Here is a 17,914-nt window from a genome sequence, read left to right as displayed (position 1 = left end):
CTATAAGTGTAGTCCAGCTGTAGAATCACTGGCAGAGATCCTCCGTGTCGGTCACCTAACGCGCCAGTGAGTAAATGTCGTAAGCGGCCAAGACCCGTAGTGGATGCCAGCTCAAGATGTAGAGCTCGACATCTCAACACTCCCCCTCGAGCTCTGCTTGTCGTAGAGTCCAAGCACAGTCCGAAAACGTCGAAGCTTCTCAGCTCTGAGGGCCTTGGTAAAGATATCCGCTATCTACTGCTCTATGCTGATGTAGACCAAGTCGATGTCGCCCGCCAACACTCGTTCTCGAACGTAATGGACCTCTATGTGTTTGGTCCTGGCATGGAACACTGGGTTCCTAGCCAACTGCATGCTGCTGAGGTTGTCACAATGGATGACTACCTGCTGGTCCACCTGCACTCCCAAGTCCTCAAGTAATGTGCATAGCCAAGCTATCTCGCACGCCGCAACTGTTGCACCTCTGTACTCGGCCTCTGTGCTCGATAAAGCAACCGTAGGCTGCCTTTTTGCTGCTCCAAGTAACAACAGCACTCCCAAAAGAGAACATGAAGCCACTTGTAGATCTCCTATCAACAATGCTACCTGCCCAATCTGCATCTGTATACCCATACAATGCTAATGGCGCATCTGCTGCATAGAACAATGGGTAGTCAAGAGTCCCTTGCACATACTGAAGTGTGCGTCGTACTCCATCCAAATGTGGCTTCCTCGAAAGCTACATGAACTGACTCTCCAAGCCTACTGTGTAGCTCAAGTCTGGCCTCGTGATAGTCAAGTAGATTAGACTACCCACAATCTTCCTGTACATCTTGACATCCTCAACAACATCACCCTTCTCTGCACTCAGCTTTGCATTCACATCCAAGGGAATAGAAATTGGCTTACAATCAGCCATACCATACTTTGACAACATGTCCAAAGCATACTGTCTCTGTGACAGCCATACACCCTCTGGAGTCCTGATCACCTCAATGCCAAGAAAGTAGCGCAACTCGCCCAAATCTTTCATTTCAAACTCCTGTTTGAGAAGACCTTTCACATGGTCAATCTCCATAGCATTGTCACCCACAATAATAAGGTCATCTACATATATGGTAATGACCACAATCCCCACATCACTATCACGTACATAGAGTGAATGATCAACATGAGCTCTCCTAAAACCAATACTGACAAGATACTTGGCAATCCTGTCATACCATGCTCTAGAGCCCTGCTTCAAACCATACAAAGCTTTGAGAAGCCTGCATACATAATCTGGGTAACGTGGATCGACATAACCAGGTGGCTGATCCATATACACTTCCTCTTGCAACTCACCATTCAAGAAGGCATTCTTTACATCCATTTGATGCATAATCCATCCTCTAGATGCAGCCACTGCTATGACAGCTCTCACAGTCGTCATCTTTGCCACTGGAGCAAAGGTCTCCTTATAGTCTATGCCATACGTCTGTGCATAACCCTTTGCGACCAGCCTTGCCTTGTGACGCTCAATGTTACCATCAGCCTTATGCTTGGTTTTATACACCCATTTACAGCCAATAGCTTTCTTGCCACTTGGCAATGGCACCAACTCCCATGTGTCGTTTGCTTCCAATGCAGCCATCTCTTCATTCATTGCATCATCCCAATGCACATTTCCAATTGCATCCTCAAAACATGTGTGCTCCACATCCTGTATCACCTTAGCCATGTAGGCTTGGTGATGCGCTAGATACCCATCATAAGTCAATTTCTGAACTGGATTTCTGACTCTGTTAGATCTGCGCGGTCCTGGGTCACTCCTTTGCCCTCTAGCATCTTCTTGTACTTTCCTTACACCAGGTGTCCTGACAGCCGGAGTTCCAAATTCCTCATCAAGACTTTGTTCAAAACCATCTGAATCCATGTCTACATGTGAAAAACCTGATGATGCATCAGCCATAAAGGGAGGTTCATCAACCTTTTCCTTTTCTTTTCGTGATACATTCCATGTACCTGCTGGTGGAGTAACCTGCGTACCATTCCATGGCTTCTCAATAGAGCCACGAGAAGAGGACTCTTGTGGTCCACTCAAAACCTGTGACTGTGGCCTCACATTTTGTACAACCAGATCATCTTTTACATCAGCCCCAATAGTGCCATGTGCATTACTGTACCAGCTACTCATCTCATCAAGGACTACATCTCTGCTCACTCGTAATTCTTGTGTAGTAGGATTGTAGCACCTGTACCCCTTTTGTTCAAGGGAATATCCCACTAGAATACATTTCTCTGCTTTAGGATCCAATTTCCTACGCAACTCATCTGGTACATGCACGTAAGCTATGCATCCAAACACTTTCAAGTGTGCCAAATCAGGCTTTGTACCTGTAGACTTTTCCTCAGGTGTTACATCATGCACCGCAGCTGTAGCTGCCCTGTTCATAATGTACACAGCTGTATTTACACCTTCAACCCAGAAATGATGAGGCATGTTCTTCTCATTCATCAATGCACGTGCAACCTCTGCAATGTGCCTGTTTTTCCTTTCTGCGACCCCATTCTGTTGTGGAGTATATCTGCATGTAAACTGCCTGCGTATACCATGCATTCACAGAAAATTTGAAAAATCATTGGAGAAGTACTCTCCCCCTCCATCTGACCTCAATGTCTTGATTTGCATATCTGTCTCCTTCTCAATCATGACTTTGAAGTCCTGAAAGTGACAAAGCACTTCACTTTTGTTACGCATGAAGTAGACCCATACTTTCCTTGTATGGTCATCAATGAAAGAGACATAATACCTGCAACCATGTATACTTGCAGTATCGGTTGGACCCCAAACATCTGTGTGCCCCACCTCAAGTGGCTTTTTACATACATTGCGCTCATGTGGAAATGAGCCCTTTGACTGTTTTCCAAACTGGCATGTTGCACACACTTTATGCATACCATCTACCTTGAATTTGGGCAAACCTTTTACAATCTGTTTTGATTGCATGCTGCGCAATCTCTGCTCATTGACATGGCCAATGCGTTTGTGCCAAATGTCAACATCAGCCACAACACCTGTGCCCTGTGCAAATAATGTAGCTTTTACCTCAGGCATGTCTACATTCAGCGTAAACATTCTACCCACACATTTGCCCTATGTGATCAGCTTACAGCCATTCTGGAAATCTTCTACATAACAGCCATTCGGATTGAAACGAACCTGCAAACCCTGCTCAACCATTTGTCCAACAGAAACAAGATTCTTTGTAATGTTTGGGACATGAAGTACATCTGCTAAGTACTTTGATTTCCCACTCTTTGTATTTAAAGGTATGTCCCCTACATGAGCAATGGGGTGAGCTGTGTCATCTCCTGTTTGCACATAGCCTGACACATCTGGTTTGCGCATATCTCTAAACCACTCTCCACGAGATGTCATGTGATTAGAGGCACTTGAATCCACATACCAAACATCATCTTGGGTGGAATTCTCTGCAGTCATTGTATTCATTACATGCTGCATGACAAACATGCGCTCGTTTTTGCTGTCATCTGCATCTCTGCTAGTAGATGCATAGTTGCCCTGTTTTCTCTTTGCATTTGCTTTTCCCTTTGGACAGTCACGTGACATGTGACCTCTTTCACCACAAGTCCAACATTCTCTGCTATCTGCAGTATGTTGCTGCCTACTTGATCCTGCACCACGACCTCTTTGACTCCCCCTGCCTTGAGACTGGTTTCCCCTGCCACCTGTATTGTTTTGATTTGATTGACCTTCTTGAAATTGGCCCCTGCAACCCCTTGGGCTTTGACCACGACCTCTACCTCTACCTCTGTTGGAGTTAGAATAGAAGGCATGTTCAGAATTATTTCTGCCATGAGAAGAAGATGTGTCAAGGTTCTTCTCCTCAAGAATAAGCATAGAAATCAAATCTTGGAACACGGGGATGTCGTCTCTTGTATTCATGGAAGACCCTAAATGTACATACTCATCTCCTAGGCCATCCAAGCATGCACGGACAATGTCATCGTCTTCCACTGAGACTTTAATAGATCCAAGAGCCTCAATGATACTCTTGATCTTCAAGGCATAATCATTGATGGAGAGGTTGTTCCTCTTAACCCGATTTATCTCCGACTTTAGTTGAAGCTTCCTCGCCTTGGTGTTCACCTCGAACACTCTGCCTAAGTTTTTCCATGCAATGGCGGGGGTTTCAGCATCCTGTAGATAGCCCATCATGCCATCTGCGATACTCATAGAAAGCCAATACATCACTTTGCTCTGGCCTTGCTGCCAGTCCCTCAAAGCTTTTCTTTGTTCTGCTGTAGCATTTGCCTTGGGAATCTCTGGTTCCTTTTCATTGTCTCCTTCTACATAGTCCCAATAACCTTTTCCTTTTAGGAAATTTGTTATTCTGAACTTCCATGCAGGGTAGTTATTTTTCTCAAGCTTCTCAGTAACAATCTGACTGAAACCGTTAGACATCTTGAAGCACTAAGACAAAATAGCTGCAATCTGCAAAAACCTGCAAATCTGCTGAACCTGCTATCGTGGTACCTGTAACGCTTTCTACACTCAACGAGTGTCCACAATCAAGCGTACATACAACCACTGTACTTGTACAGTAAATCTCTGTGTACTGCACTTTGGAGACCTGTTCAAAAACTTGTGCGAAGAGAAGGATACCTAGTGTTTAGCGAAGGAAGAGATTGTGATGCTCTTGCTCTCTTAGCCTCTCTTGCCTGCACCAGGCTTTGATACCATGTAAAGAATGAGGATGCAAGAGAGCTACACAAGACAAGCACAAAGCACACAGAGATGGAAAGCTTCTTCTTCTTCTTCTCACAGAAAAGAGAGTACAAAATGACTAAGTGCTAAAGCTGAAAAGTAGCACATATGTACATGCGGTCACTAAGTGTGAACTCACTAGAAGCGTACTAGGCTGGCACTATAAGTGTGGTCCAGCTGTAGAATCACTGGCAGAGATCCTCCGTGTCGGTCACCTAACGCGCCAGTGAGTAAATGTCGTAAGCGGCCAAGACCCTTAGTGGATGCCAGCTCAAGATGTAGAGCTCGACATCTCAACAACAGGTCACCAGATTTATGCATAGCTTTGGTTGAGTGTGTATGGCTCAGATGCCTCATGGCTTATTTGGGTGTTGGATAGGACACTGCCAACACTATCTACAATCACATTTAGAGCGCATTGGCAGTTGCGAGGAACCCGGTTTTTCATGCTCGCACAAAGCACATTGAGGTGCATTACCACTATGTCAGAGAGAGACTCTCAGTAGGAGAGATCAACTTGGCTTATGTGCCAACACAGGACAACCTTGCAGATCTTTTCACAAAGGCATTTCTTGGTAAGAAGTTTGAACCTTTCCTCAAAGCTTTGGGCTTACTCCCCTTTGTGGATTGATCATGTCCTCAGGGCATGGAACTTCCCTTTACTCATGTGCCATCTCTCATTCATCACATCACTCCAGGGGGGATTTGTTACCATATACATGTGGTAATGATGTGTGTGAACAAATGTAGGACCGTCAGGCCATTTTTCCCCTCTTTAGGAGGTTTTTTCCCTCGTGCATTGTATATATGTCCATCATTCTATGGATATCTATCTTTCCATTGCACACTAACTAAAACTCTCTCTATTGTGTGCCTTGAGCTTCCTTCATCTTCTCCAAGCTGTGTGAGTTTTCTTGCAACCCTAATTCCGACAATGACATGCATATCATTATCGTGGAAAGAGAGCGTATTGTGTGAATAAGTATGATGTACTAAGAGACATATTCCATACATTACTCATGGCCTTAGTATAAGAGACTTAGGACTGACATATGCAGCTCTCCACCCAAGCATGCCATATATAGGCCCTTGGTGTGCTAAATATAGCCTCTGTGTACCTCATGTGTTCCGTGGCATTTGTCTTGGTATGTCTTACCCTAGGCTTGACATTAACCCCCCTTGGAGAAGCGTTTTCTTCCTCAAAAACAAAAGTGGTGATGTCTTTGTAAGAACACTAATGTTTTCCACATGGCATACCTCACGGATCTTGCTGTCCATTTGACTGAACATATCTCAAAACTTGAAATATTACTTGAAGATGTTTCTTGTGTTCCTAAGTAAACTTCGGGTAGATAATAATGTCATTGAAGGACACTCGTGTGAAGCTTTGATGAGGTCTATACAGTCTCTCCATTATTCAAAAGGTAACTGTTGCATTGATAAGCCCAAAAGGGAGAAATTATGATAGACAAAATATTGTACGAGAGGCCATCTTATGAATATCGTCAGGCACAACATTGATATGGTAATAACCACTTTTGAGATTTATTGTACTAAAGTAGGAAGACCATTGTAACTTATCAAATAGATCCTCTATCTTAGGAATAGGAAATTTATTTTTTATGGTTATCCGAATAAGTGTCCAATAGTCCACATAGATTCCATAAGTACCATCCTTCTTTTGTACTAGTAGAACCAGTGAAAAAAATGGAGATGAACTAGGCCTAACCACCTCTTTTTCCACAAGCTCATTCACTTGCCTCATAATCTCCTCTTGTTAGGCCAAGTAGACTCGATAAGAAGACTTATCAGGAAGTGAAATACCATGCAGAAGTTCTATGGTATGATCATCTTGTTCTCTTTTGGGAGGTAGTTCCCTAGGAACGTCATCCGCTAACACATCTTGAAAGTCATTTAGGAAACTAGACAATTCTAATTCCTCTTTAGTTTCATTTATGACCTCACTAGGAACACATGCATCTTCTTTAGACTCTTTGACAAAAAACATATAACAAGAAAGATAGATTTTCATTACTTTGTCTAAAGCATGAATCTATACAAGTGGTATGATGTTACCCACACTATTTACATCAAGTGCAACATCCTTGCTCTTATAAAAAAAGAAGTCTTTTCTTTCGAAAAACTTTATAGTGGCAGCCATGCAATCAAACCATGGTGACCCTAGGATACAATGGAGTGACTAAGGTCTCTTTCCGTTTGAAAGCTCTATCGGCTTTCATGACATCCCCCACTTAAAGTCATGGATCCCTAGTTTGGTAGCTAGCTTAACAAAGAAAAATTTGTGGGTAGAGCTAGGATCAAAAAGTATGAAGGCATCATGCTCTCTTACTTATTTCCAAGTATAAAAGAGTGGTGATCCTTTGCAATGGTCTTCCTCTTTTAGAGCTTCCACCATGGTAGATCTAGGAGGGTCATCACGTTCACTTCTCTTAGGGCATACCTGTGAAACCTGTCTATGCTCCCCACAATTGAAGCACTTGTTATCCTTATGATAACGCTCTGCCTCTTTAGGTGAAAGATTGTTTTTACCTTTGCAGCCTTTATTATTCGTCTTTGCTTTGTTGTTATTGTTAGCTTTGTAAGAATTTTACATCGCATTGTTCTTCCCCTTTTTCTCAGTGTGTTCCTTACCTTTCGTAGTCTTTGGGCCCTTTTTTTCCCCTTGTTGGAAATGAATCCTTGAGGCGACCATTGTGTGTTGTATGACCAACGAGATAGTTTTAGGCAATTGTGAGTTGACATACTCACTCATCTCTTGAGATAGGCTAGCACAAAATTGCTGCTTTTGTTTTGCAAAGTCTATCTTGTTGTAGATAGTGGCTTTGAGTCATAACTCCCAAAACTTATCTACATATTTTTGAATAGACTCATAAGGTGCCATCTTCAAGGTTCATCATTCTGTGAGGACTTTATCTTTGGCATCGCTTGTGAGGAATTGCTTTGTAATAGCAATCCTCAAGGCCTTCCGTGTCTTTGGGGCTTCACCTTGGTCATGTAGGCATGGAGACATTTTGTAGCTTTGAAGATTTTGAAAAATATTCATCTCCAAAAGCCATGTCAAAGTGGTGGATGAAAGCTAACACCTTATCAGTTCCTCCAAATGTTCCATCGTAGGTAAGGAAAGTGATGTTCTTTCCTTCCTCTTTGAATTTTTCATTTTTGTATGACCTTTTCCATGCCACATATCTTCTTTTTGCTTTCTTGGGTGGTCAGTCATTGCTCTTCTTATCGAAAGATGATGATGACAAAGAGGAAGAAGAAGAAGAAGGATAGGATGGTGACCGTTTTTCTCTGCTTTCTCCTTCTTGGGTTGTTTTCTCCCTTCTTGTAATTGTCAATGGAGGGAGTGCCTGACAATTTCCTCTTCTTCTTGGAAGGACTAGGCGACCATCGTGCTTACCACCTTCTTAGGGCCGCATCACTTTCAGAGACAATGGGGGTGTCACTTTTATACCTCTCCCTTGAAATTTCTTGACGCGTGGCTTCTTCTTGAGAAGTTTTCCTTGGAGGTCCTTTCGGTATTTCCTCCTCATTACCTAAAGAGATTCCTCTTTTGGAGGTCTCATTAGGAGTCCTCACATGAGATCTCTCTTCTTAGGTACTTGGAGGAACTTGAAGAGCTTGTATTCGGCTTTGAATCTCTGCTTGCAAATTAGGGTTTCCCATTGCTTTTTGAAGCTTGCCAACAAGATAGTTGACAACTCTTCAACCAAGGGTTACACCATGTGCTAAATCCAGGTTGTCAATATTGACTATATTCTCTTGATTATGTTGTTCCATGATCAAAGTTCCTTGTATGTATATGCTAGCTCTTTCCTTGGAAATTCCAAAACCTTGGTTACTATTTCTTGTAGCACTTGAAAATAAACACTCATGTAACTACACTCGTCTGACACCATAATGGGACGAGTTTATGACAATGTCAGTCCGACATCAATTCCTATTGAGAAGCTAATAGATCAATAATGGCTAAGCTATAGGCAAGTCTTAAAAGGTTCCATTGTTAAGACTATATTTCTTGATGGTGTCCCTTGTACCCTCCAAGTAGGCATGTTGACTAACATAATAAATCCCAGTCCCACTTACCCTATTGCAATGAACAACTCCAACCTTTCATAGATTACTCAAGGACCTCTCTCCTTAGGCAAGAAAACAGAAACTTTAGCTCTGATACCAATGTCAAAGAATGGGCAAAGAATCTAGTATTTTCTTTCAATCATAGTGGAAATAGATTACGAAAGGGGAGTTTTCCTTTAAGAAAATTCTTTAGAGGAGAACCATAAATTGTGTTGGTGGACTACTTCATTGCACCATTTACACACATTAGAACATTAAATCATGCACATAACTTGAAGAGAATAATTACACGTTTAATATTGACAAACTCTTGAGGATAGGATTTGCTTGGAGCTAGTTCCCCCTCCAAAATGACTTTGTATTATAATCTCTTAATGAGAGATTTGCTTACAATACAAGCTTGTGGTCTTGTGGAGCTTCTCTTGAACCAAGAAGATGATGAACTTCATGATTCCATGGTGTAACCCTCCTTCCCAAGCCCTTAACACCCCACTGGGGTGAAAGAACTACGAGTTAAGAGATAGATAAGGGTGAAAAGAAGTTTCTTTTAAGCAAAGAAGTAGTATTTTGTATATGTTTACTTCATGGGTAAGCTTTAATCATAGTTAGAACAATACAAAATAGGAAGAAGAACTTTCATGCATTTACTTGCTTGGATTTGCGTCCATAGCCAAGAGCTTGAGCATAGAAACTCACTCTTGAGCTCCATGTGAGAGGGAGAGATAGAACTTGCTTGCCACCATGAGCATTTGCAAAATGAATGAGAGAGAGAGAGAGAGAGAGAGAGAGAGAGAGAGAGAGAGAGAGAGCCCCAAAATTCCCACGAGCCCCCTTTCCTTGCTCACTTGCAAAAAATCTCAAAGGGAATGTTAGTTACATGGACCAGCGAGAAGTGAAGACTTTATGAGCAACTTGGTGCATATGTTTAAACTTGTCCCACTCCCTTCTATTCTTGAAAACAATCCCCTCCCCCCCCCCCCCCCCCCCCCCCCCCCCCCCCCCCCCCCTTTCTCCTTTTGGACTTGCTTTTAGCCAAGTACGCTTGCATACACTTACCCAATTACCTATAAAGCAAAAGCAAGCTACCTTAGACATGTGGCCTAGCCAAAACTGGTAAAGAAGAACTAGAGTCAACTTACCAAATATGGTGGAGCTGATCTAACCTTAAGCTTTTAAATTTCCCCTTGCATTAATTAAAAACCATAGTCTTACCTTTAATTGACCTCGCTCATGTGCAAGACCTTTGCACTATCCTTTGGAGGCTTTATGATGTTGTATGACCTGGGATAGAGCCTACCTACTAATTGAGAACTTGTTAAATAAGGATGGACTCTGGTAAAGGTTAAACTCTTCCTTGGGCTTGAGAGCTTCACCTTCTGTGCAAAACCTTAGCACAATGCTTTGGAGATAAATTTAAACTAACTCTCGTAAGTTTTAACTTTACCTTAAGGCTTCCTATTCACACTTGGATTCTAATGAGTAAATTTAATTACTTCAAATTTACATGACTAGTTTTTTTTAGACTCCTATAATTGCTCTAATTAGTCCCCTTTGTCTAGTAAGAGAGTTAGTGAGACAGAGGAACAACCCACACAACTATGGGAATGTGTGTGTGTGTGTGTGTGTGTGTGTGTGTGAGAGAGAGAGAGAGAGAGAGAGAGAGAGAGAGAGAGAGAGAGAGAGAGAGAGATTTTGGACATTCTCACTCTTTCCAAGTAGACTTTGAGATGCTTCCACCCTACACTTTTACTCCGTAAAGAAGAACGAGTGTCACTAATGTGTCTAAAAGGCACTTCTTGAGAACCCAACAGATGATATCCCCCGCATTATAGAAATTCTCGAATGCATAGAGCGTTCTCTTCCTAGTTTCCAAATGACGCATACCACAATGATGCCACTTGTGATCGGTCGATACCTCAAGGCCAAGGTACTTTAAGCTCTCAACAATGTCAAGTGTCTCATTGTTGTACACAATGCATGGCTTCTCCTTATGGTTGGTTTTCACAAGCATATACAACCATCATATATTGATTGCATCAAAGAGTAGGAGTTGCCGCACTTGTCTGCTACTACCATTTGCATTGAGGAGAAGTAGTATGGGCCGATGCTCAACAAAAAGGCAATTGGTAATCCCACGAGCTTGAGCTGCCATTGCAAAAGTAGAATAAGGACCAAATTATAATGTAGTTTCAAGAAGAAGGGGTGAACGCTGAGATGGAAAGTCTGGTAAAAGGCAATAAGAAAAAAATGAATTCCATGATCCATACAAAGTGGTCATGAATGCCATTTTTAATTTTGCTAGAGTTATTAGTGACGTTGTATCCAGTCCTCAAGCTTGCTTCCATGAGTCACACATTCTTGCAACTATTATGTTCTTGAGGATTCTTAAACCTAATTGTGTGAGTCTCTATGTTGATGGTTCTATATATTGGTGGATTCTATATGTTGCATGTTGAGATAAATTAGCTATCATGCCAAGAAATACATCCAAAAACCTGTAATCACTTCTTGTCAATGCCTACGTGCTATTCACAACTTGTTGGTTGTATGCTTTGTTCGTCTTCTTTCAGGTATCAACCAAGGAACTCTATTATGTTTGTGAATACTATCAGACTTGTAGTATATATCCTTGAGAAATCATTAACAACATTTTGAATTGCTAATGTAATGCTTAACAATGAAAATTTCTTAAGCATGAATATCAATGCAACACAAGGGAAACATGTACTTATCATCATGAACATGCATGTGTGTCACGATTGCTATGAAACTAGCTGACAGCAAGAACCATAAATTAATTATAAAAGATGCAAACCCCTTCACATTATGTTTTTAATTAGCCAATTGCAAGTTGAGGGGATAGTCATTGAGATTTTCCTCTCCCATCTCATAGGCATGTGTGCATATAAACACACCTCTCTAACTATGTTTGGAAGAGGAGCAAGATTGCATAGATGAAAGAACAACATTTGGATTAAGATACTATCTAATTATAGCCTAAGTACCTTCTGCTTATAAAGACCTTCAAGGAGAGAGGCAACTTAGACTACGAGACAAGGTTAGTTAAAATCTCTCTCTCTCTCTCTCTCTCTCTCTCTCTCTCTCTCTCTCTCGTCTACCACGATGAGTAATGCAATGCTTAGAGGATATATGCGTTTGTATGCAAAGTGGGTGCAAATATAAACCCTAAAAATACTTGGCAAGCTTCGATGATGTTTCTTGGAATGCACTTGTTAAAAGGTATTACGGAGAAGCCCCTGGCTTTTCATGGGACCAACATGGAGACTTCTGATATTTTTTGAGAGTACATAAGACGATTCCATTGTCTATTTACCCTCCAATAGGTAGTTGACATGCAATATCCATGATAACTTTACCCTGTACAACATGATTCGACCTCTATGTCTATTTTACTTATGAGTACTACTGCTCTTTCAATGGGATGCATCCCCTTGGGTTATCCCTTACCAAATGGTGCTTCTTGTGCACATCTAGTTCTTTCTAGAGGCCGCCCGACGCAACGGTCACACCGGCCTAGCCTGTGGGCCGGTGTAATGGACTGCTTATGCCTAAAATTCCTCATAAATTTTAAATTTTTGACCAACTAACGAGTCCTAGTTCTACCTTACTGCCACACTCAATCCGCGCTCCACTAGCCGCTTAGTTGCAGCTATGGCTGTGGTTCCTGCGGCTCTCGCAGGAAGTTCATTTCGCTCTTGCACGTTTTCCCGCTTATGTCTTCGACAGTCGAGACTCTCAAGCTCAGCTCTGACGATTTCCGCTGCTAGTAAAGCTGGTAAGATGACCCCCCCCCCCCCCCCCCCCCCCCCCCCCCCCCCCCCCCCCCCAAAAACAAAACCAAAAAAAAAAAGAACAAATAAACAGCCACACCACAGAGAGAGACAGAGAGAGATACACAGAGACAGACAACCACCTGTAGCCATCGTGCCATCTTGCACATTGCCACGTGGGGACGGGTCTCTGTGTGTGTGTTGTCTGCACCTGCGCATACATCATTCGCGTGCGTGCAGAAGTGGCATATTACACACATAGACTTGCATACTTGCTTGCACGTACACACAGTCAGAGGGTCATACATGCACACAATCTATCTCCATGTGATGTTTGGGTTTGAAAGGACATAGTTTGACAAGATTTCAACCTTGGACGAGCTTTGGAGGACCATCCAGCTGTTACTTATTGCATTATTCTTGAGAGGGTTTTAAATGGTTTTTATTAATAACTTAGATTCCTACAAGAACTCTTTGATCCACTCACAACAATATCCAGTCATCAGATCTAGATAGACATCTTGAAGCCCTAGAATCTTATTAAGTTCACATTTAGTTCTCATTCACTTAGCCATCACATCCAGATCTTTCACATCCAGATCTTTCTGATCTTTAACAAATGTCTAGATGCACTAAGTTCAAATCATTCATCATACAAAATGCTCTAGACATTTCATCTTTCTCTACATGTCTCTGACAATACACACATGAAAGAGCACATGTCTTCATTTCAATTAAGGAAATTTTCAATTCAATGTACACATGTTCATAAAGTCATTCCGCAAAATACTATCAGCCCGTCAATATTCTAAAATGTCAAAGAGAAATTAGTGACTTTATTCAATCTAAATAATCTGTGACAAAAGGAGTGGAGTGGCTCCCCTGTTGTGCAGTCCACACTGCACCAGATACAACCTGCTGATCGGTAACTTTTGGCATAGGCACTGCTAATATTCCAAAATCTTCAAGGTACAATTGTGTGCGATGTTCTCCTCCTCCATCTACTTTGCATCGAGGCCAAAAGTACACGGGATTAAGTTATCCGGTGGACCTAGCTTACCTTTTCGTTCTTTCAATGTGCCCTGTGACTTGTTGGTAGCATCGCTAGCCTCCCTTGCCCACTGGCACATCAATCAGAATCGTCGAAATTCTCTGATGAACTATTAGTTGATGCCCTTGCTTCATTGGAACCCTCAGATGCACTGCCATTTGATTCTCGTCTTCTTGAGAATCCATTGATGAACCTGCATCTGGTTCCCTCGGTTCGTCTGAACCCTCGGATGCACTATCATTTTTGGAATCCTTTGATGAACTTTCATTCGGTTGCCCCGGTTCTTTCTCTTCACAGGAAGACTCTTCCCGTGTTGAGGTGGACATTGGCTTGTCCGTAGGATAAGTCAATGATCTGCCATGCATTCAAAAACCTTGCTTGGCATGTCCCATAAGTCTATGAATAGAGTCAGACTTTTGTTGCAGACAATGCCGTCGAATCTCTTTTGGCAATCCACAATAAAACCGCTCAATATGATCCCTCAAAGTGGCCCTCTGAAATGAGGACACTGGCAGATAGGTATGTCAAAACCTCCGGCAGTAGTCATCCAACGTGTCTTTCTTAGTCATTTTCAGATGATGCAAAGCCTTTTTCTTCATATTCTTCTGCTATCCAAGTTGAAGTGAAAACTCTCTTGAATTTTACCCACTTCGTAGGTGCTTCTCTGCACAACAACAGAGTAGACCGCCATGTCTGTGCATTTCCTTTCAAGTAAGATGCCGTCCTTCACACCTTGGAGAACCGATCGCTTGAGAAGGCGACGTCAAACCTTCAACTCCTTGGTCTTCTTGTCCATTTGTTCATTGTCAGTAGAGGACGAGCTCTCCTCCTCTAAATTGCTAGATGGCCACCTATGCCTTCTAGACTTTGTAAAAATTGGTTTTTTGCCTTTTCTGGCTTGGTCTCTGCTTCTTCCGCCTTTTCTCATCCTCTTTGGAACTAGAGGACGACGAACTATTGGAACTCTATCACAAGACGGGCACCACGTGCCAATGGAAAAGAACAGACTGAACACTTTTAGGTACTTTACATAACAACTGAACTGAAAGAGATAGAAGACATGAGACGGGGAGTGGCGGAATTCGACCCCGAGAGAGCACAAGCCCCAAATCTTGGCGCCCCTTTCGGTATTTCTTTATATTACTTGAACTCTGTACAACGCCGATACTCCATCCTCTGCACCTCTCGCGGAGCATGGCAAAGAATGAGCCCTTGGCCCATATTTAAAGGCCCTTGGTCATGAAAAGCAGTTACATGAAAATCTTGAAACTCAAAAGCAACTGGCTCAAAAGTTGGCGCCCAAAAGCAAGCAGCACGTTTTGCGAAAATCCGTACAACTGCCACGTGGCACTGTCTACGAAAATTGCGGAAATCCGTATAGTTGCCACGTCAGTATGTCAACGTGAAATTTGGGATTTCGTACAGCTTTGCCACGTCATCAGTCTTTACGTAGGTGAGTGTGTGCGTGTTGTCCTGTTTTATTTTATTGCCTTTAGGTCGTCTGGGCCCCATTGGATGGGGTCCCAAAGGTTGGTGGAACTTTTACTTCTTTTGTTGCTTCTTTTTAGGGCCCCTCGGTTGGGATCTGTAGGTTGGCTCCGATCTTCAGTGGCTTGACATGTCAGCAGTTTGTGACAAACTCTCTGTAGACGAAGAAAAAGCTGGGTCATCCTCGAAATGAACACACTTATTGGATCTGCTTACCACCTCGAAAGTCGACTTCCGGCCCAAATAATTGGAGAAATCCGTTGATTTCCTTTTCTTTCGGGAGTGCTTTAAGCCTTTTCTTAGCTGGCTTATCTTCTTTTCAAGAGCTTTGTCCAACTCTTTCTGTGAGAACAGTTTTCGCTTTTCTGCACTTTGCTTCTCTCTCAGCTTCCTTTCCGCCTTGAGAGGAGAATCATTGTGCCTTCGCCAGCTCGAGCGTCTTTCATCAATCGGGTAATTCTTTAGAGGCTTCACATATTTCGGCTTTCTGGAGTATTGGATTAATCTTTTTACACACGGTGGTGCAACTAAAGTTGGTCAATGCTGTGAAGAGTGCAATGCAGGTTTATCTGTGCTCACGAGGGCATGCCAAAGCTATCAAGCAGATATGAAGGTCAAGGCCAGACAAAGGGTAGCGGATATGTATGCTTTATGTGGTTTTGGGATTAGAGTGACCTGTTATTGTGTCTATCAAAGGTGGTTGGTCAAAGGGTGCAAAGTGCAGGTATGGAAGAGCTAGAGGTGGCCCTCACTGTGGTCTACGAGTCGGTCCAGACAGCTCCCGAATCAGAGCTACGGAGTGCAAGTTATGGTGGGTTGAAGGTTAAAGTGGTTTGCAGATCCTTGCTGAAGTGGGCCATAGCAGATGATGAATAAGGGTGGAAGTGAATCCATGGGCCTGAAGTGCCCATCTCTCGGTGCATGTCGGTCTTTCCGGATCGGCAATCAGAGTTCAAACGGCCAAGTTAGGAGCAGTTGAAGTTTCACTGTCGAGACCAGTTATATTCCAGTTTGATTGCCTCGGTAGGCATGCCATCGGGGAAATTTTGGAGTTCTCCAGAGTTTATAGGGATACTATGTGGCATGAGAAGACCGCAACAAGTTATAGGGTGTCAATCGAAGTTCGGAGTGGTGAGACAATGACTATCAAAGTTTGGGGCAGTTGTCGGTAGGATGGTACTAGATGATTAAGGGTCATTTTTGAGCGCGTCGTTCGAGGGAGTAAAAGAGTCAGAAGGGAGCAAGGTCTTGGGGGATCAAGGCCAGCAAGGTGGACCTTTGGTGGGGTTTTACAGCATGGGAATTGAGCAGTAAACAAGAGCCACCCAGAGGGGGGACAAAGAGAAATAAATTTTCAAAATTTTGTTAAGAGGTTTTGGGAGCCTCAAGAGGTGGACACGCAGGGCAGTGCCACGTGGCATCTTATTAATCCACATGCGGTGGTGAGCCAACCGAGCTTGGGCTATATATTCTGGGTTGTGACTTCATTTGAGCAAGTAAGTGGAGAGAGAGGGAGCTCCCTCTCAATGATCTATGGTGGGCCTCCTACGGGTGCTTTGGCGGCGGTAGCCGTCGGTGGCGTGTTGGCGGTGCTGTGGTGCCGCTCGGCAGCGTTTTGACTTGCACTGTTTGGGTGTGGTTCTCACGGGGCCCAATGGGGCTGCCTTTTATGAGAGCTCAAGTGTGAAAGGGGCCTGAGGCGGCCGCCGCTTAAGTGGGGATCCCTCTTGCGAAGAAGTGCCATGCAAGGCGAAGCTGAAAAGCAGCAGTTCACGTGCAGTTAAGCTAAAAAAAGAGATAGGTGTCTGGTAAAGAAAGCGGTTGCCAAAGCGGCTACTCCCCACAATAAAGGGCACGTTTTTTTGAAGTTAAGGGAGTTTTTTTCTGCAGCCAGGGCTTGGAGAGCCAAGAGGAGAAGTTGGACAAGTCGGAAGTGAAGAACTTGGCGGAGCATGTTGTAAACCGACTTTGGAAGAATCAAAGAAACTTTCCCGCTTTTTGCTGTCAATTTCCGATCCCCCTTTTACTCTCTATCATCTCTCACCTTTTGTGGTTCGTGTCGGCATGTGTGTTGCCCTCGGGCCTTTCTTTTGCGTGGTGGAGAGGGAGAATGTAAGGTGCAGCGGAATGAATGTTGTATTTTCTCAAGATTAGTGATCTATATTGCTCAAGGTTCCTTTTAGTTCTTAGGGAAGGAGAGAGCCTTCCGTCTTTATAGAGAGTGCTATGATCACGAACAAAGTGAGTGGATATTGTGCGTGCAAGTGTATGAGAATGAGAGAAGGAGAGAGAAGAGATACGACACCCGAGAGGTTGTAAAACCCTCCTCCGAAGGCCCCACTCTCGTCGGCGAGAGTGGTCTACTTTTGATTGCACAAAGTGGTACAATGCGTATGCAATGGACTGATGCAACTTGGACTATGCCGATGACGACGACGGTGATGATGACGACGACTTAGGCTGAAATCTGTGATCTTCTATTGGCTGAATTTCGTGGACTGTTTCGGGGCTGAAATCGACTGTTTTACTGCTGTCTTAAGGGCTGAAAATGGTGGATTTGTCGGGGGTCATGCTGATGGTAAAAACGCTGAGGTACTGTATCTGTTAGGCTGCGTTTTTAGGGCTGTTAGCACCTGCTGAAAACGCTGCAAGGGCTGAGCTATCCATGCTGGAAAAACGCTACAAAAAACGCTGAAAAGGCTGGTTGGCTAGCGTTAGTGAAAACGCTAATGGCTG

General features: G+C 43.2%; 1 protein-coding gene across 2 annotated transcripts in view; it reads left to right on the top strand.

The window, feature by feature from the left end:
* Positions 1–12,446: 12,446 nt before the first annotated feature.
* LOC147427505 (elongation factor P (EF-P) family protein) overlaps positions 12,447–17,914 on the top strand; it is a 112,674-nt gene continuing 107,206 nt past the window's right edge. Inside the window, exon 1 of one of the 2 annotated variants that reach the window (XM_086497387.1) lies at positions 12,447–12,644. In XM_086497387.1, coding sequence (XP_086353513.1) covers positions 12,521–12,644 — 124 coding nt within the window. In that variant the 5' untranslated portion in view covers positions 12,447–12,520. The remainder of the gene's footprint in view (positions 12,645–17,914) is intronic. The other variant, XM_086497386.1, reaches the window with a different exon arrangement.

The sequence above is a fragment of the Adiantum capillus-veneris genome, chromosome 23 (assembly GCF_014529385.1).
Source record: "Adiantum capillus-veneris isolate H3 chromosome 23, ASM1452938v2, whole genome shotgun sequence".
Lineage (NCBI taxonomy): Eukaryota > Viridiplantae > Streptophyta > Polypodiopsida > Polypodiales > Pteridaceae > Adiantum > Adiantum capillus-veneris.
Note: the sequence above shows the minus strand (reverse complement) of the source record. Positions and strands in the feature narration are given on the sequence as shown.